Source organism: Rhipicephalus sanguineus, chromosome 11 (genome assembly GCF_013339695.2).
Source record: "Rhipicephalus sanguineus isolate Rsan-2018 chromosome 11, BIME_Rsan_1.4, whole genome shotgun sequence".
NCBI classification, from domain to species: Eukaryota; Metazoa; Arthropoda; class Arachnida; order Ixodida; family Ixodidae; genus Rhipicephalus; species Rhipicephalus sanguineus.
Window position 1 is genome coordinate 50,175,664 of NC_051186.1, and position 27,785 is coordinate 50,203,448.

The 27,785-nt window shown below is 48.1% G+C and overlaps 1 protein-coding gene across 2 annotated transcripts in view; it reads right to left on the minus strand.

The window, feature by feature from the left end:
• Positions 1 to 4,825: 4,825 nt before the first annotated feature.
• The window catches only part of LOC119374311 (B-cell lymphoma/leukemia 11B), a 581,879-nt gene continuing 558,919 nt past the window's right edge, over positions 4,826 to 27,785 (minus strand). For both annotated transcript variants that reach the window (XM_037644386.2, XM_037644387.2), the window contains 3 exons: positions 18,104 to 18,414; positions 16,190 to 16,496; positions 4,826 to 13,751 (listed from right to left, as the gene is read on the minus strand). In XM_037644386.2, coding sequence (XP_037500314.1) covers positions 12,151 to 13,751; positions 16,190 to 16,496; positions 18,104 to 18,414 — 2,219 coding nt within the window. In that variant the 3' untranslated portion in view covers positions 4,826 to 12,150. The remainder of the gene's footprint in view (positions 13,752 to 16,189; positions 16,497 to 18,103; positions 18,415 to 27,785) is intronic.

Genomic DNA, 27,785 nt, shown 5'->3' on the forward strand with positions numbered 1-27,785 from the left:
GTTGGTGCAACACATTCAAAGGCATCAGCGGTTTCACAACAGGAGTGAAAAGAGTCATCCCAGACGCTCCCTTGCAACTGATGTTCATCAGAAAAATTGTTCCCTAATGTAGTCGTTCGCGCATGTGCGTTCGGTTACATCGCGATGCGTCGTCATACTAGGCTATGACAAAGATATTTGATAGCTGAACATATAAAGACCACAAATTCAACTGTTTAAGAAGAGCGTTTCTTTACCCGTGCACACAATGGAGCTAAAAACTGACGCACAACCCTCAGTGTGCCCGCAAATCTGCCCCACCGCAGTAATTTCGCACGCCAGTCTGTCTTTTGACTTGCTAAGAACAGCTTTGCTACCAGGCCGAGCTACCAGCTCTCTGCAGTTTTATCCTTAGTCATTTCTTTCACTGAAGATTGGCCAAAAGGAATCTAAAAATTAATCAGAGGACGCCAGGCCCTTAGCTGTAAACAGTCTCTGCTTATGAAATTATGCGGACATTCCCTATAACACCTAATCCTTTCTTATTGGATTTCTAAAGAGTGGCAGTATTTGCGTGTCCAGTCGTCGTGAAGCGAGCGCTGATTACGCGGGACCTCTGGGGGAAGTTCTTGCTGGAGTTGATCGAGAAGATTGCAGGATTGTATCAGTATAAGATTTTCTGTACCAGATAAATACGCTAGGATTCGGGTGCTTCCCACTAAAGCCCGAAACACGTGGCCAAAGAGGCCAGAGAAAAATCTCTTGGTCATACCGACTACACATCGTATATCTTCCATGTTTCTGAGCTGCTATCCTCTCTCTCTCTCCACTCGTTCTACACGCTACAGTTTCTGATACCTCACGAGTACTTCGCTCTGGCTTGCGTATAGCAACTCTTCCATCGATGGCGTCACGCTCTTTTGCGGCCCGGCATGAAGAAAAAAAAAGGAAGAGGCCTTATCCGGCGGGCAACCGCAGAGAGACCCCAGCTCCCTCACGACTCCCTTATTGCTCTCCCTATATTTTTCTTATCCGTACCGCATAACACCCTTCTTCCATCCCTTCCGACACCTTCCCGAGCGCTTGGCTGCGCTTTCTAATCTGGCTGAATGTCCCCGGACTTAGCAGACCGACCGCGCCATGCATGCCTCTAGTTGCCGGCACGTCACGTACCGGCGCCGATGTAGGGAAAAAACAAAGAGGAAGAAAGAGGATGTTCGGGACGGCTGATGAGGGAGAATAGAGAGGGAAGAGAAGGGCGTTGCATCTACGGGGTCTTCTGGGAATGAATACTCCCAAGAAGACGGTCCCGATTGGGGAAAGAAAGTGGGGAGAGTGGGTTACACCACCGTTGCGCCTTCTGGTGTCACACACAGCCTGCATCTCCCCTACCTGGTGCCTCTTTCGTCCTTTCTGTCCTTTTCTTTTTCTTTTTCACATTGTCCACCCTTTCTTTCTGCTCCCTGTGTCCCTTCTTGGTTTGAGCTGCCGTGTATGCCCTCTCTTCGCATCCGTGGAAACCTCGAGCGAAAGAAGAAACAAAACACGTGCCTTAGACTCACGCGCTGCGTCGATGCTCGTGGTATTGGAACTAGCGGAGGGTTGCGCATTTCTCCGGTGGCGGCGCCCGGTGCATTAGGCCGATTGCCTTGTCCCACAAATGAATCTCTTTTCCGAGTTCGGCTCTCACCTTATTTTATCCCCCTTCTCCCCAACAACACGCGCCCGCCTCTCCAATACTCTTTCATGCTTTGCCTTATTTGTTATCGGAAACTTCGATGCTCTCTCTTTTTCTTTTGCGCGTACAATCTCCACATACTGGCAACCATTATTTGCTTTCTCTCTTGCACTTTAACCTCACCTCTTTTAATTCTCCTCCCCAATTCCTTTAGGGAAGAAGCGCGCGTACCTTTTTTCCTTTTTGCTTGCCACGGTTATAACCGAAAGAGGTTGGTTGGCGCCCGCGACTCTGATGGGGTTCGTGTTTTTGCCCCTGGGATACCCACCTCCGACATTTCTCCCGTAACCTTTCCCTTATTTCCCCACCTTTTCCCTTTTCTTCTGTTTCATACCAACGTCTTCCAACGGTGAATATCGTTCCTCTAAACCGCGGTTCCATGCCCTGAGATTAATTTCCCTGCTTCTTTCAAGTCCTTCCCCATTTCCTCTTTATGCATGTTTCCTTCACATTTCTTCGTTTCGTCTTTGCAGAGCGTGTGTTTTTAGTCTCACCGTCCGACCAATTGAGGTAATGCGCATTCCCTTTCTTCCCTTTATTCATCGGTGACTTCTGACCTTGCTCTCTATCTAGGAACCAGCCTTCACCTTACCTCACCTGTCTTAAGAAAGATGGTTCGCGATCAGAATCACTTTCTCTGTTACAAACTACAATGAAACTCGCCGCGTAGATGTTAACGCGAAGATAAGGAAACATCTTGATTTTAGCGCTACAATAGAGAAACACATTAGAGACGACAGGATTAATATCTTCTGAAGCGTTCGTCTATTTTAGCGCTAAAATCAAGATGTCGCCAAGTATTCATCAACTCGTCCAGGAGCAAATTCTTATTAAGATAAGCAAAAACGCGAAGGACGCGCCGAGTGCTTTGTGGTATATTCGATACAAGGTTCACAAGAGAGTGAAAATGTTTAAACTACCAACGGTGGACTAAATGTATCGCGTACACAAGTTGAATTGTCTTTTTATAAGCAATAGCTGTAATTTTTGACAGCGGTGGTACGGTTAACTCCGCTTCGCCCCCAGGCCCTTAAGGCCCTAAGGCCAATACTCCTAAGGCAACAATTTCCTAGGGCCACAATCATTTCCGTTTGTGAAGGGCTTTTAAAAAAGTTTAAGAGAGCCAACCCTCAGCAAGAACAGACACAGAGACAGAAACAAATTTGCAGTCATTCCGTACGCACACCGGATGTCGCATGGTTTAGAGAAGATATAGCTACTAAATATCAAGTACAAGTAGTATTTTCTTAGAGGAACCATTTAAATAGGTCATGCCATCCGTCATCAGAAACTATCATTATCATAAACGGGTATGTGCGACAGAAATTAGGTAAACCCCACTACTCACCACTGGTCCACTAAAAAGGAAGAAGGCAAGAGTTAGCCTAACACTAGGGAACAGGAAAGGCAATGGCGGCTTGGAGAATACCCCGAAGCGATGAAAGGCCTACGCCAATGACGACATGCCCTAGATCTATTATAGGTACGAACGCTTGGTTTCAGCGCGAGTTTGTCTCTGGTTGGATATCCATGTCGTATCTGTGACTGTAGGAGAGGTTCGAACGCTTGGTTTCAGCGCGAGTTTCTGTCGCTGGAGTTTGGACATCCGAGTCGTGTCTGTGACTGCGTATGGTTTAACTCGAACCTCTCTGCGCTGAGAATCAACGTAGGAACAACCTAGCATCACCTATAGCTAAAGCCTAGCAACGACCTAGAAGCAACCTAGAAACAACCCTCATCACCTAGCTAAGGCCTAGAAACAACTTAGAAGCAACCAGATTAGTCTTCAGAATCGTACACTTTCGCTGTTTCAAGGCTCGCGCGGCTTAGTGCTTAGTCCAAGCTTCGCCAATTTTTTTCAGTTGTGAGTCAGCGCTCGTGTCATCTGTTTATTTGTCCTTCGTAGGTGCCGCGCTGCCCGTTTACCCGAACATGCTAACTCACCAGCTCGCCCAGCTTGCTGTGTTAATTCTACTGCGTCTTGCCGAGATGTCTGCAGTACTTCTTGTTGAGGCTGCTGGTAAGCGAACTGCCGGGACGCCTGGTAGACGGGTGTGCTGATCCTTATTTGGATACACGCGTAAAATAGGCCGCTTCAAGATTTCCCGACATTCTTGTGGTGTTTACGTGTCTAGAGCATATAGAGCCCGGATGAATCACAGAACGTGTACTGAACGTGCTGCAGCACATCCTCTGTTTAGCTACGTCCCTTTTCCTGTCGTGGGTCAGTTGAGCACCTACCGAGATAGGAAGGAACAGCGATTAACTGCACTTATATGAAAAGCACGAAGCTTTTCATCACGCTCAGTTGGGCACCAGCCGACGTAAGAAAGAGCAGCAATTAATCGCAGTTATGTAGAAAAACGCGTCCAACTTCTCATCAAAGCTCGCAACGTACCTTTCAGTTTCCTTGCATCACCGTTCTCGTGGATGTGACTTACGAGTCATAGCACTGTTTTTGTTAGCGCAGTGTTTTTTCTACGCTTCCTAGCTACAGTTCTGTCTTGAGATGCGGATTGTCTTGGCTTGAAGATGTGTGACTTGAAGCACCAGGTGGCGAACCTTTTTTCAACGCCCTCTTCAGATTCGCGTTTCCGCGCGCCAAATTAAATCTAGAACAGGCGCACGTCAAAACATTCCGCAAAGCAGCTTGCATTTGTCGTACTGTACCTAAGGTGGGAGACGTTGTTCTAATTTGTTATTTACATTCGGCTTGCTTCTGGAGCAGCTGCGGCTTTGTGCCATGTTGTGTAAGGAATTGTGTTTCAAAGCCAACTTTATGGACGCGACATGCACGCTCCACTCTGCCATAGCCGCAATTTGCAGCCGAGCGGTGGTGCCACTATGCCAGCGCATGAGGTGGATACGCTTGTACGAGTGTGCTTAGTTTGGCTCCAGCGCGCGAGAGGAGTGGCATTACCACATAGCTTCGAAATGAAATGGGGGTACTAAGCGCAGCGATCCTTACTTTATGACCATATGCAAGTGCACTATAATCAACCTGAGAACAGATACAAGCTCTGCCCCCAGACAGGAAAGAGCGTTGTTTCCGGAGGTGAACACTTTCGTGTTTAACAAAACAATAAAGAACACACAAGGAGTCACGAGTGTCGGATGCCATTTTTCTTTTATTTAATAAATCCGTCGCGTAATCGCTACTTCGCGAAAGAAAAAAAATAAGAGGAGGGATGCAAACTATTCAGATAAACTTCCACATAATGACAAAGGAGATTGATGTAATATGAACATGCTCTTCGCCAGCTAGGGAAAACAAGAAGCATATAAATGCTCACAACGCACACAGTGTTTCCTGCTTTCAATGTACACGCACATAAAAACAATACAACTGTCGTAGTACGGGCAACGAGCGATGCGTATCGAAAGAAAAAAAAACAAAGGTAAAGAAAAACACAAAAAAAGGCGAGATTAAGGGGCCCGGAAGAAAAGCTAAATTCAGCGGCACAAAAGAAGCTTTACGCATTTATAATGCCCCCTGGTGACTTTAAGAAAAGAAAAACATTGGCAAGGAGGAGGGCACTGCAGAAAGGGTCAGCCTTCAAACAAAACAAACATGACAATGGCTAAACGAGATAAACGGGGGAAAAAAAGACGAGACAGCGGGGTTTCAGGAACGACATTCACAATACGGCGGCCACACCGTCGGGCTAGTCACGTGACTCGAACGAGAGCCAATCACGGTCGCCGGACAGACACACGTGACACCGTTCGCAGAAGGAGAGAAAAAAAAACAACGTTGTCGTCTGCTTTCCGCAATGCGGGGATAGAGCGTCCACGTCTGCTACGGAGTAGCAGACGTCCGTAGCAGACGACGCGCATTCACAAACGAGGGACAAGTCGCGTTGCACTTTTCACACTCAATAAAAAAAAAAAACTCTTCGGGAGCGACGTAGTTGTCCGCCATGTTGCGGGTTTCAGTTGCCTTTACACACACTCGTCGCAAAACCTCTATAACACTCAATCACGGTATTCACACACATACGAGACAGTTCCGTCATATTTCTCCCTTTTCGCGTATTTTTCCCCTTATTCCGCGAGTCACAACGACCAACGATCAGAGAAAGAACAATAAAAAGCAAAAAAGGTGCACTCTATTCATTATATGTATAGCATTTCTTTCTTTCACCGGATTGTACACTTGAAAACATGGCAGAACTAACTGTCTTCAAGCGTCTAGTGTCTCGACAAACACAAACATAGGAAAGCATATCGGTACAAAACATAAGAACGGCGACAGAAAACAAAACACAGAAGAGGGGAGGGGGGACGTTTACGAAGTGCGGGAGAACTAAAACGAAACTATAGGCCAGCCGAAGAAATTACGCACATTGAGGGAGTGGGGAGGCGGGGGGGAGGGGGGCAAGGCAAAACTAAAATGAGCAACAGTTAAATGCGTTGCTTAATTCGCAGTCTTGGCCAAAAAAGACGAACGCAATACATTTTCTCTGTATTGTTGCACTGCATTGATATACCCATAATACACGAGACAATACGGTACTGCAAGCGCTGTGGTTTGTCTCGGCTAACGGGATGAAACGTGCAGACTGGCATAAAGCGCCTGTATTTCCGGATCGGTGACGTGGAGTCGTGAACTTTGGTTCACTCTGAAAAATATGAACAGCTTACGGCTTTTCCGGTCCTAATCTAGAATTTCGCGGTATGTGCGCAGATTGGTTACATCCCAAATAGTGCAGCAATCGTTAGACAATTTGTTGGAGTACCCGAACCTGAAAGTACACAGCAGAAAATCGAAAACAAAACTATGTGCTTTACGTTTAGCATTACCCGCTGAAATAAGCCTTTTGAAGTGTGAGCCTCGGCGTAGTCTACGTAAGACGCGAATAGAAGGAAGAGTCGTTTCTGAACTTGTCAAAGCACTAGAGTAATTAAACATAATGCACTGGGTGTCTGTACAAGTAAGTTACGTCAGTTCACGTTTGCCTTCGAAAAGCCACAGCACCGCCAAGCGTACAAAAAAAAAAAAACTGGAAATAGGAAGAGTAGGAGGGGAAAGCAAACAATGAAGACAACATAGCGTTTGAGATCGCACCTCCATCGATTTTAAACACGTCACTGTGACGTGACAGGACGACATCAAAATGAACAGATACGAAGAACACAGCCTTTACAAAAGTTCGACCAATCAGAAAAAAAAATAACATCAAAAAAAAAAAGAAAACGCCACATCATGAATCCTCGCTGCTGTTCGTCACGTTTCTAGGCCGGACCATTCCCGATTAAAACAACACAAATTCCGAATTTTTAACAACTACATATCCCATAATCCACAGCCGAATGTTGCAACCAGTGATTGTTTATAGGGACGGGCCGACCAAGAACTAAGCGAGTCAAAAATCCTATGTGCGTTGTGCGCACTATTTTCCAGGGGTTTCAAAATGATGCCCAAAATTTAATAGCTTATCAATGGCCAATAGTAATTGATAATATACCCGTTGCCTGAAGTCGCAGGTTTGTATTTCTCCATCGCCCAAGTGAACGTAGCATGGTGTGAGTGAAGGCGCAGTAACTCTATTAGCTGGCGAACTGTAAATTATCATTTCCTCATTATCCTGTTGTCATTATGTGTCAACTGCTAATCAACAGTTACCAATCTGCAACTACTAAACTGTTATCGATTGTTCCTGCTCAAAGCCTGAAGCGTGAGGAAAGCAGCTCGGATCATTACGCAATATTTTTAAAAAATTAAAAAAGAAAAGAACCAGCCTTCGAAGGGGAGAAATGTGGGAGGTTTTGGTGGGCTTTACAAATATCTATAGATCTCAAAGCTTATAGTACAGGGCTAAAATATATATTTATATATTTATATATAATATATCTCCTCTATCGCTTTCTCTCTTTCTCAATATTTCACATGCACTCGTGGGAAAAAAAAAAGTCTTTACCTTCTCAAGCGTAGTGCAACTTTAGACAGCCAACCACGAGTAAAAACTGCTTTTTTCCTGCGTTTTTTTTTTATATTTCTCGCTATCACTTCTCATCTCACACGCCATTCATTCACAGCGGATAAAACGGTAGTCGTCTCTGACCGTCACAACAGACTTGTCTCGAGTCGACATCTCTCTCCCTTTTTTTAAAAAAATGGCACAACAGTCACGTGACATATGTATTACGATGAAAAAAGGTCAATGCAGAAGGAGAGGCTTGATTGACGCATCCTTTCTGAAAGTAGGAAGGGGCAAAGAATCTTTAAAAAATAGAGAACAGTAAAGGAAAGTGAGAACCTGAACAATGGGACATGACGTCACAACGCGACAGAAATAAGAGGGGAAGGCAAGGCTGTATGTACACGGGGAGCATGATTTCAAGCCTGTATTTTCAGTCGCAAGTTTCTGATGATCGTGAAACTTAAAAAAAAACATAATGACAGCTTTTACACGACACATCTTAAGGGCACGTTGAAAAACAGCCTGCAGCGCAGTTGGAATATCCCTGAAGAGGACGATCTCGCGTTAGGCCTCATTGGGTCTAAGTCAGGCCTGACTCAGCTTAGGCTTAAGTTAGGCCTAACTCAAGAGTCAGGCCTCACTAGGCCTAACGTGGCCATCAGAATACGGTTTTGTCGAGTAGTAATATCTACTCATAGGTGCCCAAATCGCCGATCAGCCAAGTCATTCCCACGCATCGAGTTACTGATTACGATTTGGATTGCATATGAGAATGCTGTCTAATTTCGGAGTTAAGAATGATTGACGTCATCTCTTAGTCGTTGGGTACCTAGACAGAGTACGAATAGAACTGTCACGGTCATTTGCAAATATTCGACAACGATTAGGCCCGGCATTCCTATAAGTACCTCGATGTGTACCGCTGTTAATCTTCCAACGGCTGTAAGCGTCCAGAAAAAAAAAATGTGTACAGTCAAAAAATTGCCCAAACGAACATAAAGAAGCGGTTATGAAAAAATGCGGCGGGATGATCAGATTGGGCGTGAATTGTCTGGTACAAGTTATGACATTTATATATATATATACCCTCTTGATTACAGCGTCGCGAGCGCGGCTTCAAATTTGTATGCACGGTGACTCGGTAGTATTCCTTTTGTACAGAAAGAAAAAAAATATGCGCATCTCGAAGATCATGTGCCCATGAATCGATGAACGACTACATACGTGCGCGGTGTCGCAAGCGCCGCACGTTCTCCGAAACACGCCGTATGCCATGGCACGCCAGCTGTTAGAAGCGTCAGATAAAAGATTGCGGGCATTTTAGCGATGAGACTTGTGAACAATGACGACTATTCGGCAGCACTCGCGCTTCCTTAAATAGATATTCATAAGCAATAAAAGAAAACAATTCATATTAAACGCTTTTACGAGACCTGGGGAGGGAGAAACGGTCAAATTAACCATAGTCTCCGTCATCGGGAAAGAAAGACACGCGCGCCATCTCGGAGGCCAAGTATAAAACGAGCAGGGTGCGCACAGCTGCCGACAGGCGGCGTGTGGACGTCAGAGGACGTCACGGAAGTGACGGGCGCGCCGCGCGACGCGACACCTGTCGGGGATCAGCTGAAGTGAATTTAAACATGGCAGTCAAATCGCGCTCCCTCATGTACAATCGCACCGAGCGGATGACGCACCAATTTGGAGGTGGGGACTTCGGGTTTAGAAATTATGCTGGGCAACTTCGTTTGGTAAAACTGAGTCGCAATCTTCGCAGCCAGATAACCTTGCCGATGTTGCCTGCCGTGTTTACAGCCAAATCTGGTTACCGCTCAGCCGATGACACGTTGAACGAATTCAGGATTGCTGTTACGTGACTAGATACCTGATGTCTTCAACAAGTACAATCTGTGCTACGAGCGCCCGGTGTTTGAAGTGTATGGGTGAAGGAGTGTTGAATGTGCTAGAATGTCGAAACACCTACTACGCGTGCGCTCCAATTACACCGAAAGGTAAAGTTTCTTTTTCTTAAGCACTGCAGTTTATTTACCCCTAGCGCTATCAGATAATTGAGGACGGTTGCACGCCTGTCTGATGAAAGTGATGTGATGCTCCGTAGCTGGTGAGATAAGAGCAGTGATTCCAGTTGCTCTTTCGAATGAATTTAACTGCGTTACTCGCGGCATTTCGAGACTGTGTTATTGCTCTTGATGAACGTGCACAGCCATATTGTTTTCGCCGTGGCCGCGGGCAAAATATTTTAAAAAAAGACAAGCGCCGAGACGACAATCTCTGCCAGTGGTCCCCGGTTGAATAATAAAAACAGAGGGCAAATGTAAACGATTCTCACACTCTTTTCCTGCCGCAGAAGGAGATAAATGGAAGAAAGAAAAAGAGCGTGCAGTCACCTCGTGGGAGTGATGATTCACTAATATTAAGACGAAAAAAAAAACGACAGTAAAATGCAGTATTATGTTCTCGAGGTATGATCGCGTCTCTATACGTGCATTTAAAAAAAAAGGAAGAAAAAGTGGAAAAGAAAACGATTACGAAAAGTGTAGAACTTGGTTATTTAGGTACGGGCGAAACGAAGACTTCCGTCACGCGTTCCCGCCGCAAGTGTGAACGATAAATACCTCCACTGGTCACCGCAAGATGTACACGAAAGGAGTGGCGATGAAATGGTTGTAAGATCGAAGTCACAGCATCGTTACAAACACTACAAACAAGTAATAAAATGATAGGCGCGAGATGCGACATTTCCAAAAAAAGGAAGGGAGGAGGGCAAACACCAATGGCTCGAGAGATAGCGAGAAAGGTGCGAGAAAGGAACGGTGTTATTGCACATGTAATGGAAGCGGAAGCCGTCGTTGCCATTGGCTGCTGCAGCAAAAGAAACCCGTTAACCAATGGCGAGTCTGGCAACACTGACGTTTGTCGCCTAGCAGCGGCGAGACGCGGAAATAGCAAGTGGGTAGGGATCAAAACGCTAAGACCCAACAGCCACGGCCACTCCCAGCTAAAAAAGCTTGGACATCATACATTCGGTAAAGGAGGAGAGAACGCTGTTGAGTCGATTTCAAAGGTGGCATGTTCGCGAAGCATACTGACTTTCAAGTTCAAGCGTATCGACTCCACTTCCCAAGGGTTAGAGACATTACGCCCAACACGTATAGACTTTCAAAGGCTTTCATGACCTAGCGCGTCGACTCCAATTCCAAATATTCACGGACATTAAGTCGAAGACGTGTCAACTTTCAAGCCCGATCGTGTCGACTCGAACTTCCAACGAGTTATCGACTTTAACATTCCAGGCGTGTCGACTCCACGTGTGTCAACTCGAGTAGCCAACTGCTCCGGCTGGGCGTCGATTTGACGCCGGTAATTACGAACGAAAGCTGTTATAATCGTTTTTTTTTTTTTTTACAGCCGACTGCTTTCCGAAGAAGGATCCACCGGTCGGGTACCACACCGGTATGATTAAGATCGAAATCGGGCGTCACTTCCGCTCCTAACGGAAGTGCTGATGTAGTTTCCTCCGGCGCCAGATTTCAGGCACTTTCGGCGGAGATTCACTTATACATATAATTTCTTTACAAGAGTGGCTCTTCCTTTGCCACTGGGCAACAAACCCGACCGGCTTTCCAAACCTCGTAAGCACACTGCCAAACTGCAGCAAGGCTTCGTGCCCTACAGCAAAAGGTGTTTCGTGCCCTAAAGGTGCATGAAAAATCTCTCAGACACTGACCTCAGCTAATGTTTAAATGCACCAGGCTGGCTTTTTGCCCTGCCGCAATATGCTGAATAAAGGCATTTTGCACTGTATAGAAATAACTCGTGAACGGAGATGCCCACCATACGACGCGCCCTCTCCTCCTTCCCATGACAAGGTGGGGCCACAGCTTTCTTCCAAGCATCGACAACTATACTGAAGCTCTTTCTTCACGCACTTGAGCGAGACAGAGATATGAACACATATTACCACCGAGGGTATCAGGTAATGTCCCCGACTGACAGGCCTTCACCACTTTAAAGTCTTTCAGAAGCCAGTGGACAAAGGAAAATGACAAAGTAAATCGGCGGTGGAAAACAACGCACTGCTGAGAACAGAACGCGCCAACTCTCTCGCTAAAGGATTGGAGGCGGGAACAAGTCCGCAGAGGAGATAAGCAGGCAGAGTGGGACCACAGTGGATGATGAAGTCCGGGACAGTATATGAATGAAACACGCACGCACACACAGGTACACGCTCGCGCCAACGTACGGGCAGGCGCGACTCGCGATGACTCGGGGACTTCAGGGTTTCGGAAACGACGGGCTACCACTGCGAGAAGGTCGGTCACCGACGTTACGGCGGCCTCAAAAGTGTCTTCAGTGCAGAAGAGACGCGACCCAGGGCTGTCCGAGAGCCGCTCGGCGCCAGGACGCCACGAACGGGGCGGCGGCGGCGGGCCCCACGAGTCCTGCGCGAGGCGGCGCCAGCGACGTCGACGAGGGACGGCCTCGGCGGCGTCACGTCATGTCCTTCGAGTCGGAGTCCAGCGACTGGGCGTTCTGGTTGACGACGCACTTGCGCATGTGCTTCTCCAGCGTGCTGGGCACCGAGAAAGGCATGTCGCAGAAGCGGCACCGGTAGACGTCCTTGCCGACGCGCCCGTGGGTCTTCATGTGCCGCGTCAGCTTGGAGCTCTGCGCGCAGGCGTAGCTGCAGAGCTCGCACTTGTAGGGCTTCTCGCCCGTGTGCGATCGCCGGTGCACCGTGAGGTTGCTGCAGTTCTTGAAGACCTTCCCGCAGTACTCGCACGTGTCGTTGCGCCGGTCCTTGGGCCTGCCCAGGTGGGAGCCCATCAGGGCCAGGGCAGCAGCCGCGCCGCTCGGACCGGGGCGTGGGCTCAGAGTGCCCAGCTTGAGCTCTTTGGCCCGCTGCTCCAGGTCAGCGGCGCCCTGCTGGTGGAGGCCCAGGTAGAAGTCGCGGTGGGCCATCGAGGGCAGCCAGAGACCGGCGGGAAAGACGTCGCGCTCTCCCGCCGCGGCCAGGTCCAGCTTGAGCCTCTTGCTGGCGGCGTCACCGTCGAAGGCTCCCAGAAGACTGCCGCCGAAGTCGAGCGCCCCGTGCGGCAGCGACTTGCTGCCCACCACGTCGGAGCCGTTCTCGGCCATCGACGTGTCACTGCTGGGCGCAGCCGACCCGGGTCGCTCCTGCTTGACGGCGTTGCGCAGGGTGCCGCTCTCCTCGAGCGCCTGCCGGTAGGCCTCACTGTACTGCTGGATGTTGGTGAGGCCGATCTTCTCCATGACCTCGCCCAGCAGGGACTTGCGCTCGGATGGGCCCACCGAAGAGCCCGTCCCGCCGCCGCCCCGTACCGTCAGGTCCTGGGCCCTGTCAACGCCTCCGGCGCCGCTCTCGTCGTCCAGGTCTTCCTCCTCTTCTTCTTCCTCCTCCTCCTCTTCCTCCTCTTCTTCCTCGTCCATCTCCTCCTCTTCCTCCTCGTCCTCGACCTCGTCGCACGACGCGGCCCCGTCATCCGAGCCGTCGTCGCCGTTAGTGCGAGGACCGCCACCGCCACCTGCGCCGTCCGGCGTTGATCGGGCCGACTCGACGCTCGTGTTGTTGCCCGACCCGGGCGAGCCGCGGTGCGTCTTCATGTGTCGCTTGAGCTTGCTCGCCTGGGTGCACGCGTGGTTGCAGATGTGGCAGCGGTACGGCTTCTCGCCCGTGTGCGACCGCCGGTGCACGATGAGGTTGCTCTGGAAGCGGAACGACTTGCCGCAGTACTCGCACGACTTGAGCTTCGGAGACGCGGCGCGCGACGTCGGCGTACCGTCCGACGACGCCTTGGCGGGCGCGGACGATGCCGTGGGCGTCAGCGGGACTCCCGTCGTCGAGGTGGCTGCGCCGGAGGCCGGGAACGCTGGCGGCGTGAGCTGCTTACGCGGCGAGGAAGGAGCGTTGGCGCTCCCCGACGTCGCCGCGTCAGAAGGACTGGACGCTCCGGCCAACTGTCGCAGCCGTTGAGAGTAGAAGTCCAGTTGGGGCTCTATGGCCGGCAAGCCGAACGGCGGTGTGCTCTGGGACGTCGCGGACGGTCGGAAGCCGTCCCGGCTTGTAGAACCTGAAACACACAGAACGAGGGCACGTTACAGTACTACTAAGTGTTAACAGCTGGTCTAGTTGGTTCTGGTGAATACGGTGAAACATTGAACACTGGCGAACAATGACATGGACAGGATTGGAGGAGACGCACAACGCCAGACGAGCGTCGACGAAGGGCTAGCACACATAGAAGGAGGAAATACAGGTCCCATTGAACAGGACCCAATGTATAGTGCCCAATGTAAGATGCAGGCCACCGTTTCGTTTGGAAATGCTAGGAAATTGAACACATGGAAAAGAAATTTAAAAAAACATTCAGCCATTTTGACGCCGTGAGAACCGTCGAAAAGCGAAGCTTTAAGCGCGCGACTGCATCTGATTGCTTAGCGAGACCACGTGCATCATCATCATGTTTATTCACGCTCCCTCTGGTCACGTGAGCTACGTGACTACTACTAGAGCTGTGCACGGGCCGTATTTCCGAGCCCGAGCCCGGCCCGGGCCCGTTGACTTTGTCGAAGGCCCGCCCGAGCCCGACGGCGAAAGGCTGCGGGCCCGCCCGGCCCGGCCCGGCTTTTTGAAGGTTCGCTGCGAAAACAAAACATCGTTTTCCGGTAATTTGGCATTTTATTGAGCATGTGAAGTATGATCAAACGACACACGACGAACAGTCTGTAACAGAGACTGTAAGAGACTGTTCGCGGCACTCTTGCTATACAAGTAGACGGCCTCATGCCAGCAACAATGGAGTTCGCTTGCCAAAGCCGTCACGGGTATGGGTTATGCCCATGCAAGCATCCGCTTGCACGAAGGCGTTCTACGTCGGGTCGCTCGTCGCTGTCACGTGCATTTTCACTCATATGGGATTGGGCCTTAAATCTAACGCGAAGAGTCGCGTGGCGCCGTCACTAGCTCAAGTGGTGTTACTTCTCTGTTTGTCGGAGTGCAACAGAGGCAGTGCTTTACCTGCTCCCCTTTTGTTTAAAGTAGCGAATGGAAAGGAAAAGCGGTAAAGGACGGTTGCGGAAAAGGCGCTGTATGCGTGCTGGAAAACAATTCCCCCTCATTCTCTATATTTCGGGCTTGACTCGGGCTTTGCGCCGGGCCCGAGCCCGGCCCGATAAAACTCCAAGTAGCCCGAGCCCGGCCCGGGCCCGAGGTGAAAATACGTCGGCCCGTCCGAGCCCGGCCCGAGGGCCGGGTCGGGCTCGGGCTTTCGGGCTACCCGGAGCCCGTGCACACCTCTTACTACTGCTACTACTACTACTACTAGTACTACTCGCCGTTATCGCTAAGAGTGGCTTAACACTCCCTGGTTTGCATGCACAGAAATACCCGATAACGTGAAAGGGAGCGCGACCGCCGGCGTATCTCGATTGGCAGAGCATCGCGCGCGTTATCCGAAGATTGCAGGTTCGGTCCCTGCCGGCGGCAAGTTTTCTTTTCGTCCGCTTCACTTTCGTCACATGTATATCATAATTACTACAACACATTTAAAGCAGTACAATTAACGCCCCTTATCCTTGGCTTCACTGTCTGTTGGTTGTCCTTAAGGTTGTGTGTAAGAAAGAAAAACGAGCCCTTACATTGTCTTCTTCCGTTACTACTACTACTACTACTACTACTACTACTACTACTACTACTACTACTACTACTACTACTACTACTACTACTACTACTACGACGACGACGACGACGACGGCACAGGGTAGGCGATACACTACAGCACGAAAAACCCTTTTGGAAAGACCTTTACGTGCTATTGGAATGAATTTATCTGTGCCTGTAATTTTGTCTTTTGGAGCCTCTATTTCTGGGTTCTCCAATGCGAAGGTTTGCGGGGCTGTGAGGGATTACCTCAATGAAACCAATCGGTTAACTAGATAATCTATATTATTATTCTTCTGTGTCAACACATGTATATATTTTTAAAAATTCGGGCATTGATTTATTTTATTTTATTATTGTTATTTATTTTTTTTTCATATTTGATCAAGCGTCAAAATTTCATTTCAAATTTATGTTTCTGTTCTGTAACCTCCCTTCTAAAGTTTTATAACATTTATAAAACCACTCAATTCTTGGTCAGTCCCCCACAGTGGGTGTGAACCAAAGTGGAAGGTGAACAAGAACAAGATTAGTCCATTCAAGCATCCGGAAATTTATGCTGCTAGTGCTCCCTGCCACTGGAAGCAATTTTCATCCTTTTCCTTTTTCTGTAACCCATATGGCTTTCTGAATTCTGTTTCATCTTTTACTTACATCACATTTCGCCCTACTCTTTCTTTTTAATGTTGCATAGCGTTTAGTATTGCTTTATTTAATGCTTTCCAATGATTTCCCTTAATAACCGACAGTGCGGCCAATCACCCTCGTGGGTACGAGCCAGTTTCCCCTAGGCAACAGAACAAAAGTCAGTATCGCTGGAAAAAGGAGGAGTATTGCGCCTTGAAATACCTGCAGCAGCTACGGCAGAAGAGGACGACGGCGCAGTCGTCGGCGGCGTGGACGCCGTCGTAGACGCCTGGTTGACAGGTGGAAGGGGAACCTGTGGCCGCAGCTGGTCGGCCAGGAGGTCGCCCACGCGGAAGTCGTGACTAGAGGCCCTCCCGAAGAGGCCCGCTGCCGCGGCCGCCGCGCCCGCGGCGGCGAACTGGCGCTCGGACAGCGGCATCCGCAGGAGCTGGAGCGCCGGGTGCGCCGCGGCCACGGGATCGACGACGCCGGCGAGCGAAGGGACGCCAGGGCCGGCAGTGGAGGTCACCTGCGCACCCGCGTGTGATCACCGGCTTTGTGATATGTTGTATCAAGTGATTGGTTGATTAATAAAAATGCGTTTGTACAAAAAAAATGAAGGAAGAAAGTATAGTGAGACTCAGACGACCGGAATATGTGGGTCAGCTAGGTTTGCCCACTGAAATATATACACGCATTGGTGTAGCTGCGGTAACTGGTAGGTATGGGAATAGGGCAATAATAATATTATCTGGGGGTTAACGTCCCAAAACCACGATATGATTATGAGAGACGCCGTAGTGGAGGGCTCCGGAAATTTCGACCACCTGGGGTTCTTTAACGTGCACCTGAATATAAGTACACGGGCATCAAACATTTTCGCCTCCATCAAAAATGCAGCCGCCGCAGGCGGGATTCGATCCCGCGACCTTCGGGTCAGCAGTCGAGCGCCATAACCACTAGACCACCGTGACGGGGCTATGGAAATAGGGCATGGATATAGGGTATGGGAAATATAGGTGTGGGAAATACAAGCTTCCGTCCATGCTTGTATTATAGCACAAGGACCTAGTATGCGGTATAACGATGTTCAGTGTCATCACGCTGTCGGTCTCTGCAAATAATGGCGGCTGAAGCGGCCGACTGGCCGCTCTAAACAAGTGTCATTCAGACTGTGGATCTACAGTGATCTCCAGGCGTTGTCTTGAGCCTTGGACAACATCGCGTATCCCGCAATGAAGTGCGATGGGCGACTCGCAAATGTTTAATCGTATTTAGGAGGGTACTTGTTTGGGCTAGTTGGCATCTATTCATTGCGACGTTATTGTGCACGGCTTAGGAGGGTCTCGGTCCGGTCTCCTCCCCTTGGGACCCTCTTCCGTATATCCTTCACGTTGTAACCGTACTACGCGAAAAGAAACGTTTGATTCGATTTTGATATGATGGACGAGGACAGAACTGCACAGAGACAGGTGCAATGTCTGAACTTATGTCCTGTGCAGTTTTGTCCACGTCCTTCAAACGGTGAGCAATAACGCAGCAATGACTAGTCTTACTTTTCGGTATAATGTATGCAGGCTCCCTCAGCATGCCCTCCTGTAATTTGCGTTGCTGTAAGCAATGCGTTTTGTACAAATAAATCCATGCAGAGACAATGTTGTTATCGTTCATTATTGTTCGTATAAGTATGCTTTAATTGACTATTATGATACATTTCCTTGTAACGTTAATGAGCTTCTTGTATATGTTATAAGTATTTATGTATGGTGCTTTTTTGACGATCTATAGATGACGATCTTTAGACACTGTAGGCCTTGCCGTGTTGCTATATCATTTGCAGACTGCTCGGACTACACCTTTGCATTTGATTAGTGACCCAGGGGTGGTGCAGTTAACCGTCCTATTAGGAAGCGTGACATAACATGAAGACATGAACGCCTGACGTCATCATAAGACGTCATCCAAGTAAACGCAGTTAGCGTCTTCGGCATATTCGTACCAGGAGTTTCCTTATCCGGACCGGAGCTAGTCGTGGCTTCATGTTAATCCGCATTGTCGAAAGAGAAGTAAGCCTTCTAAAGGACAAAATCAGTGTCGCTGCACCCCGTATACAGTCTTGCGTATAAGAAGTTTCACCTGTGGCGCAGGTTCAGTGGAGGACGTCGGCGTCGACCTGGCCGACGGCGTGGACGAAGAAGCCCACCGGAGTGGGTGGGGTGGGCGCCGGCAGGCCGCCGACAGACGGCTGCGCCGGAGGACGGCCGGTGCAGCAAGGGAGGCGTGACGGAGGAGCCGACCGCCGCCCACCAGGGGAAAGAGCGGTCCCGTCGCGCTGATGTTGGCGTCCACGTAGATCTTGAGGCCATGTATGTTCTGGCAATGCTGGACCAGAAGCCAGGCGGATGGAAACACGTGCTTGCAGCTGAAGCATGTGTAACTGTTGGGCTCTGCGAATGGTGAGATAGAGAGAGAAAACAAAAGCTATAGTTATTCAAAAGAAAAAGACGCGATACTCAAACTGATAAGATATAGCACAGTAAGAATCGGAGTCTTTTCCAAAAGAACTAGACGGCAATCTGAAGCTTGCGTCTGCGGACATACCCTCCCCTCACTTAGCTCACGGGTACTATCACGTTCCTACTTCCGCTCACACTCACCGGTATTCGCTCGCATTCATATTCAACCCCTCCCCCCCCCCCCCCCGCACACACACACACACTGGTGCTTACTAACACTCTATAGTTCACGCTCACACAGACAAGCAGTCACAAACGTTCGTATTCACTAAGGTTCGTATTGCTACCTTGCACTGGGAAAGGGATCAGGCGGGACAGGAAGGTAACAAGTAACGTTGCTTAAAGGCAAGCAAGCAGTCAGTGCTTCCTGACGTATTCGTTACTTTCATTCCATCTTTTCATTGTTTCCTTCTTTCCTTCCTTTTCTCACAAGCTCCGATTCATGTAGTAACATTCCAGCATTCGCTAGAGACCTTTTGGGTCTCGATGACAACGTTACTGAGCGAAAAAGTCTTTACAAAAATCACTCTGGAGCGGAGCAATGACAGTGCTTTCCAAATCTCACGTAAAAGCATACACAGAACGCTCCAAAAAGGTTGTGAACTATAATGTTACTACCACGTCCCCAACTCGAGGCGAAGACGCGATCGACCGTTCAAGGCACCGGTTGAAGAGATCGCGCGCTGTTTGTTTGCCACACTACGGCGAGCGGGTGGTCGTTAACTTAATGGGCATAGTTTACTTCGCGTCACCTACAGAAAGCAGGTAATTTGGACGCCCCCATTACTTCCGAGCGATTAACCTGGAATAATCTGGCCCTCGCGCAAACGCGTGCTCCACAAAAGTATTTCGAAACCTGAATCAAATCGATGTTCTTAGAACTATTTACTGCGGCCTCGAAGACACGGTATGCGAGTTTGCGACAGTGAAGTTGAAATAAGCGTGCTCTAGTAAACACGTAGTAACAACAATGAACAATAATGAAACAGGTTGAGGCATTCGAAGTTGGGCTACTGCTGAGAACGCTCCAAGCGGGAAATTCGAGGAAGATTTCACGCTCTTCGCGGCCGCAAAAAAAAAAAATGTTCGTTCGGGCCTCGCTGAGTGGTACGAAGCAATCGAACAGCTCGGAAGTCACTAGCAACGACGCAAAAAAAGGAAACTAAGGTGCGACTAGGCTTAGCTAGCTTCCGCCTTGCCTAATTCATTCGCGCGTTCGCCCATTCCAACGCTGAAGAGGCCGCGTCGCAGCACACGTCTTGAGGCCACCGAACAACCGACGCTGGAGCGACGAATTTAGCTTCTACGCCGCAAAGCGAAGCCTAGTTTGGAGGGAAAAAAAGAACCCCTCTCGAGTAGCTAGGGTATAGGGAAGAACATCGATCACTTAATAGTGATAGATTAACACCGCTCGAACGGCTAATAATTGCTTTCCGATGTCGCCCGCTAGTGCACACACACACACACTCTTCCGGCTCACCTATACAGCGTTGTACGCCCTGCGCAGCCCTTCTTCCCGCTATTCCCACCCCCTTTCTCCCTATGTTCCCCATTCGGGACATCCAAGACTCCCCGACCGCATCTCGAGTTCTCTCTTCCCACTCCTTCGCTCTTAGATCCCTACGGGGGAAGAACGGTTCCCTTTCCCAACCTTTACTCCCTCACACAGATCTCGCCCCCCCCCCCCCCCCCCCGAGATAGCGCGCCGCAGTCCCTGTTTTTCGGAGTTATCCTACAAGACAATTAGCGCCCTTCGCGTAAGGGGAGAACCATCTGCCGCCTTCCCTAGTCTTCATTCCCCCCATCCCCCCATTTCGCCGTAGCGTGTACCTCGAAGCCACTTCGTTTAGGGAAAGTGGGAAAGAGTGAGGGGAGAGGGTACGCAGGTACAAATACGGGAACGAAGGAGAGAAAGGGAACGGGTCGTTCGTCTCGAGCGCGCGTCGGGAAAGTCGTTCAGGGAGAGTAATTAATCCCGGAATGAGCGATGCGCTTCGAACCTGACTTGATGGCTCCACACGTCTCCCCATTTCCCTCTCCTCTATCAGAGAGAGCGAGTTGGGTCGTCGCGCAGCACTTCTCGCGCGTGCACGCAACGCACGTAGAGTTCCGGCGTAGTCAGTCAACTGCGGTCGACTATCAAACCCTCCCCTTCCTCACCAACCCCTTCTTCCCGTTTGCCACTCGAGTCCCAAACTCCGCTCATCGCGTGTTTGCCGGGTCTTTATAGATTCTCGGGTGAGAGCGTTGTTTGCGCTCTAAGAGGGAATTGTCTTGAGGGAATTCGAGGAGGAAGCGTGGGAGAACAACAATCCTCTGGAAGTACAGAGACAGAGAGAGAGAGAAAGGGCGAGAGAATGCAGATGCTGCGTGTTAGTTCCAGAATGCCAGTGTCCTTTACCGTCGCTGGCTTGCCCGAGAAGTTTTTGTCCGGAAAGGTCGCGTCTAAGGTAAGAGGAGTCATCCATCACTAGGAGTCGTTCCTACACGATGAAGTAGACTGATGCGCGAGCCAGTTATGCGGCCGCAACGAGACCTAAAGCGAGCGTAGATGGTGTTCCGCGGGCCGTGCTAGTGAGCGATGCTGCAGGGGCAACGGTTCCAGGTTATATTTTATGCATTACGCGGTGGAAAATGATTGGCGGTAGAAAATTTTACTTAATTTACTGATCTTTTCTTTTTCGGTACATATCATCGACGAGTTGTGCAAACATCGAAATCTCTGTCCTTTTATTTATATGTAGATACAGCTTTAATGTAGCGTTCAACGATTATCAGCAAAATGGAAGTTCGATAAAAATTTTCAACGGCAGACGTTCAAGAAACCTTAAGTTACGAATTCCGAGAAATTCTCAACGCGTAGCCCAACTTTTGGCCAACACTGACCGCTTATACTTCAATATTTGCTAACCACCTTTCATATTATTCCTTTTTTTTTTTCTTTAGGAGCCTTAGTTTCTGCAATAGAGAGATGATTACTTAAGCAGTGAATTACAGTCACTGTCACTATTCTGTATTTTTTTCTTATTTCCATCTGTTGGCGACACCGAATCAGCGTCAAACCAGCGCGTCCACCTCACCTTCGCGAGGCACTTCCTATGAATATAAAGAAAGGCAACGCAGCGCCCATTGTGACCTTTTAGAGGACGTCGATGTAAAACATGCTCCTCTATTGACCCCCTGACCTGTCCGGCTGCAGGACAATACAAAGTGATCCGCGGCCACGCATAAAGAAAAGTCCAGACTCCTACTCCCCCCCCCCCCCTTTTCATATTCTCTCCTAGGCAGCGCTATACCACTTGCGCGCCCTCTTTGGACAAATGCAGAACACGGTCACCGTGTCTCCCGGACCCTCCGCCCTCAACTCTGAGACACAAGTGTGCAATGGACAAGCGCTGTAAAGGAGACGACGTTTGCTATACGATGCTAAAAAAATTAAAAAGGAAAAATGCCGGTGCACAAAAATTTTGATGGATCATCGGCGTTCGGCTCATCGATAGAAGACGGGGGAGAATAGGAGAAGAGAGAGCCCCCAACGAACGGTCGCACGTCTTCGCAGTGAGCGCCATGGTTCCTATTTTCTACTTTTCTTTTTAAGTGCGAGGGAGCATCCTAGCTACCAACCACCCCTCCATTGTGCAATCCGTGATTGGCAGTGCCCTGGCCTGCCGTGTTTACTCGCATACAGCTAATACTGGCTAATGCTGGCTAGTGTTCACGAAATGATGGCCAGTATTAGTGAAACGATGGTCAGTAGAGAATAAATGATTGATCAGTACAGAAGAAATGATTGGTCAGTATTAACCAAGTGATTGGCCAATACTGAAGTGATGGCCAGTACTGGCGACACGATTGGCCAGAATTAACCAAATAGTACTAGTTTGGTACTGGTAATTAACCAAAACTGGTAATAGTAGTGGTAATTAACCAAAAGTACTAGTACTGCAGAAGTGATAGCTAGTACTGATGAAATGATTGGCCAGTATTAACCCAATGGCTGGCCAGTACTGAAGAAGTCATAGTGAGTTCAACGATGGCCAGTACTGACGAAATGCTTGACCACTATCGAGGAAGTGATGGCCAGTATTGACAAAATGATGTCAAATATCTAATTTGTGAAGTGTTGTTTAAACGACCACTTAAGCTGAATGACGGTTAATATTGGCTAAATGATGATAAGTATTGATTAATACTGATGATAAAGTATCGGTTAATACTCGAGCACAATTTGAAGGCATTAATATAACGACCGTCGTCAGTTCAAGCGTCGCATCCAGAAACGCGTCAATACAGAACGTGTTCCTAAATATTTAAAAATAATTTGTGGCATGCCCTGAAGTAGGCTTGACTACTTGTTACTACCGGCATGTAGTTAGATGTTTCCGCACTTACTCTATACAGAAAGATATAATAATTATATCTGGGGTTTAACGTCCCAAAACCACGATTTGATTATGAGAGACGCCGTAGTGGAGGGCTCCGGAAATTTCGACCACCTGGGGTTCTTTAACGTGCACCTAAATCTAAGCACACGGGCCTCAAACATTTTCGCCTCCATCGCAAATGCAGCCGCCGCGGCTGGGATTCGATCCCGCGACCTTCGGGTCAGCAGTCGAGCGCCATAACCACTAGACCACCGTGGCGGGTATCCAGAAAGATAGAAAACCGAAAGTGAAGCACCAAAAAACGCGTACACAAGCAAACGACACAGATGTTTTGAAATTGAATATAGCTTTCCCGCAATCTTCAAAAGACAAGCACACAACGATACACAAGAACAAGCGCAACAACAAAACATTATTAAAAGTAGCAATCTAGTCTCGCCACGTCCAATGCCGCACGACCAACAGTTCACTCCAAACTTCAGGGGGAAAAAAAAAAGTCCGCCGTAGACAAACTAAACAACCGAAATAAGCATTGTGGACAGGAAGACGAAAAACGCGCAGAGTGTACTTACAAACGCCGGAAAACTTAATGACACAACGCACACACAATCGGGGCTAAGACTACAACAGCGAGTGAAACAGCAACCAAACACAAACACACACATTTTCGTTCTCTCTTTTCGGGGGCTGATGTTATGAAGTAGTTAAAAAGTATAAACACGTACAACAAATAAACATTGACGGGAGATGAGCGGTGACTTTGGGGTGCGTGGTGGCAGACGGGAGGGGTACACTACAGGCCCGGCCAAATAATTTCTGTTTAGATTGACTTTTTTTATCGCTTAAAGCATTAAAATTGTTCTCTCACGAAACTTTAGAAGACAACATACGACGAGGCAGTTGGCAGTTAAATAACAAGTGTATCAAGACGCGCTGCAGATGAGACAGATAAAAAGATTAAAGGGAAAAAATGTTGTGTTACATGATGACCAGGCGCCGGGGACCGACGCTGCAAACCGGGACGTTTTTTTTTTCTTTTTTTTCTTTTTGAGGAGTTCTAGACAAGGTCTAATTCGGGGACCCGACAGGCGACCCACCCTTCTCGATATGATTATGCTTTCTTTTTAATCTTTTTCTTCAAAGAATTCTCATCTTTTTCATCTTTTTCGACAGCGGCCCGCGCGCCGTTACCGTTGGCCGATTCCTTTGTTGTCAAAAAACGGTCGTACATCACTTTCAACTGCGCAGCGATGATCAATCGTTTTAACGAATAAGGAGAGAAGCAGCCCGTTCGGGGGGCTTTCGTTAAAAATAACTAAAATAAATAAAGACCAAGTTTAACTCTAGGTAAACATATACGTAAAAAGACCAACGAACGAAACAGGAATACATAAAGTACAGCTTGCACGGGGATTTCGGAAGTCAAGTGAGAGTGTCTTTATATCTTTCTTTGTTTTGTTGTGTTTTCTTGTTTCAACTTTCAATAACTACACGTCAGAGATGAGTACCGTGTATGGCGATGACCGCTTGTCAAAAGTAGCGTTTGGAGCTTAGAAACGATATTAGAGCGTTGTCTAGGCTAAGACTTTTTTTAATCGTAATTTAAGCTGTGGAGTTGAGAGACCAGTCTTCCCCGCTACGGGGGCTCGAAACTTGGTCGATTTTATTTGTATGTTTCTTTGCGATAAGGAGGGGGAGAGGGGGGGGGGGGGAATGAGATAGAAGGAATAGTACGAGCTTCACACGGCAAATTTTGTCTTTCTAAAGGCAACGTGAAGAGAAGAACGGAACGTGTAATCATAAAGCTATGGAAGACGCGCGATAAACAGAATCACGGAAACAAAAAGAGAACGCGTTTTTCTTTTTTTTCTTTTTTTACGTTCAAGCGCAGTGTCTCTAATGTACGAAAATTCGGTGCCCGTGTGACACTAAAAAGCACAAAAAAAATGCGTTGCAAGAAATGTCTGTATTGTTCATATCTGCGCGGTAGCTTATTCAAACACGAATCACGTCAATATTTGGAAACTGTGCAGTAAACCTCCATTCTAACACCTCGTTTGGTCGTGGACCGAAAAAGACGTTACGTAACAACACACGAAGATAAGTTTACCACATGTCCTTAGAAAATTAAAGCTAACAACGAGACATCACTCATTCATACGATTGAAATTCCGAAGAAAAGCTACAGCTGCCTATAAGTAATGAAACATTTTCATAAGGCGTTCCAAGACTGCACTGAGAGATACACCGTAGTGACCCTTAGAATACTCCTACATCGCGTTACCATTCCCGATAGCCCCTGCTGCTTCGTACGCATGCGCAACGTTCACCGATGCAGAGCAGTTGGGAGTGATCAAGAGAAGGAGGGAAGTTGCAGCAGCAACGCTACAACTGTAACGCTAAGCCAAAATCATCTGTCGCTTTCGTTGCCAGCAGCGAGCACCAGTAACGAACTAGGCAAGCTGGCTTCGCCTCACAGCTTGTCATTAGGAGGCATAGCTCCCTTGCAAGAGGCACGCGGAGACTGCAATTGTAGGTCGCGGTTGTTGCTGTTGTTTGAGTGGTCAATATCTGCATAGACCTTAACTAGATGAAATGCTTCACCACACACGGGATAATTAAAAGGCAAAGCCAACTTTTAGAAGCACGTTACTAAGTTGAGGGCCAAGGAGCGTCGTGAGGCTCCATAACAAATGTACTATATGAGAATTTCGTATGCGATACAGCGGCAAGCTTTAGAGTAGTACCTTCCGTTTCAACTTTTAAACATGTCTGACCAATTCTGCGAGAGAGCCGATGAAAGTATAGGGGACCTTACTTGTATGTTTTTACTGTAACATAGCAACTATGACGTAAACTGAGCCGTTCTAATCTACCAATTGAGCCGGTGCAGCTCAGTCAGTAGAGCATCGGACGCGTTATCCGAAGGTTGTAGGTTCGGTCCCTACCTTCGGCAAGTTGATTTTGCAACCACTTTAATTCATTTCCGCTTACGTCATAATTACTACACCACAGTTAAAACATACAAGTGATGCCACCTATACCTAAGATTCATTGTCTGTTGCTTTCATTAGGTTGGGTACAACAAAATAAACGAGACCTCGAACAATTACCCCCCCCCCTCCTTTCTTTTGTTCTAATTAAACGGAGTTGCCTTGTTAATTAGACCCGCTTTAGTCACAACTGCTCTGGAGAACCAAGTTCCAAGCCCGCTTGCGCTTCTAAACATATTGTGCTACATGAATGACCTTCTTCATCTACTTTGTTGTTTACCTCAGCAAGGGCAACAAAACTTATCCGGACCAATACAGTCAAATAACCAAAAGAATAAAAAGCAAGAGTGCAAAAGAAGGCTAACTACCCTCGCCCTCATTGCCCTATCAGCCCTGTGTACATGCGAAGCCGGACTAGATGAAGGGTATAGGTTCGGAAGCGGGTCACAAGTCGAATAAAACGAAAGTACGAACAATGCGGGATCCGGCGGAGGGGCTGTAGCGCACGCAGCGAGTGATTGATGAGTCTTTATTGGTGGCTCCGCGCCACCCGTGGACCTTGGGGCAGGAAACGCTTCGTTTGTGACGATGCGAGCTTCTGGCCTTTCATCTTGTTCCCATCTCGGGCGCTCGGAGCTCTTAATTATTTCTCTACTGCCGGTCCCGACTCTCTACCGAGAATAAAGAACCGTCGGTGTGCGCAAAAAGAAATAAAAGAAATTAAATGACCCTACGATGACCTCTTTGGAGTGGGTCTAAAGAAATGTGGTACACGAAGGAACAAGGGACATTATTTATTTCGGTTTATATACGAAAAAACCCGAGGATGAGAGCTTGAATTTGGCACGCCACGTGACTATGACACCAGAGAGTCGATGCCTAACCGTCAGGTCAGCGCAAGGTATGAAATACGCTAAAACAAACAACGAGAGTCCTTCATGCCTGGAGTTAAGCAAACGTCCGAGTGAAAGTTGTGCAAGAATAAAACTAAGTGACGAGAAAAAAGAAAAAAAAAACACATATAACGATGAAGTTGAAGTGAACACACAAAACAGCCGCCTTCTTGGAGTCGAAGAAAAGTTTTTTGGCTTGCAGATATGACCACCGTGTCCTCAAGGCTGCCCAGCAAACAGGGGTGGCGGGGCGGTGCGAGACAGTTTGAGGATCTTTATCCTTTTTTTTATTATTATTCGTTGGCTTAGCGCATCTTAAACATCACGTGTATTATTATGCACTCCTCCCTTTTCGGGTTTCAGCTCACAGTCGCGGCGGACCGTTCGGTGAACTTAGTCGTCAGAACTTCAGAGGAAAAAGAGTAAAAAACAAACAAACAAAGAAGGGCAAAGACGAGATAAACGCCGGGACTCTAGAACGGACGCAAATCGGACCTCCGTATGCGTGACCACGCCAGGTTTTCAGCGTTCGCTCCATCAATTCTGACCCATCATTGCTTTACCTTCTCTTTCTTTCATTTTTTTCTTGGCCGAATAGGTACCCGACTTGTCAAAACCATAGGCCGTCTTAGAAGCAGGGGACCACTGTCTGAAAGGTCTGCCTTTTTTCGTTTTTTTTTTTTTATTTGTATGTCGAGGACGAGGGTTTAAGGAGGAGCTCGTAGTTTTAGTTTCCTTCTTTGATTTTTTTTTTTAAAGGAGAGAGCGGTCATGCTGCTCTGATCTGTCTCCAAAATGTATACAGCCCGCGCGACTATTTTAGTAAGAGCTGCTGTCAAATTCCTCTCAGCAACGCTTGTTTGTAAAGATTGGAAGAGCAGAAAGTAATGTCTTAGGGCTGCCTACTGATACGTAACTCGCATCAGAGTAAAAAAAAACATACAAAACGGAGGATAGCAAACCCACGATAAGTAAAATTACTTGTTTAAAACCCCAGAAATACAACAATGACTGTGTTCTATCAACCGTTT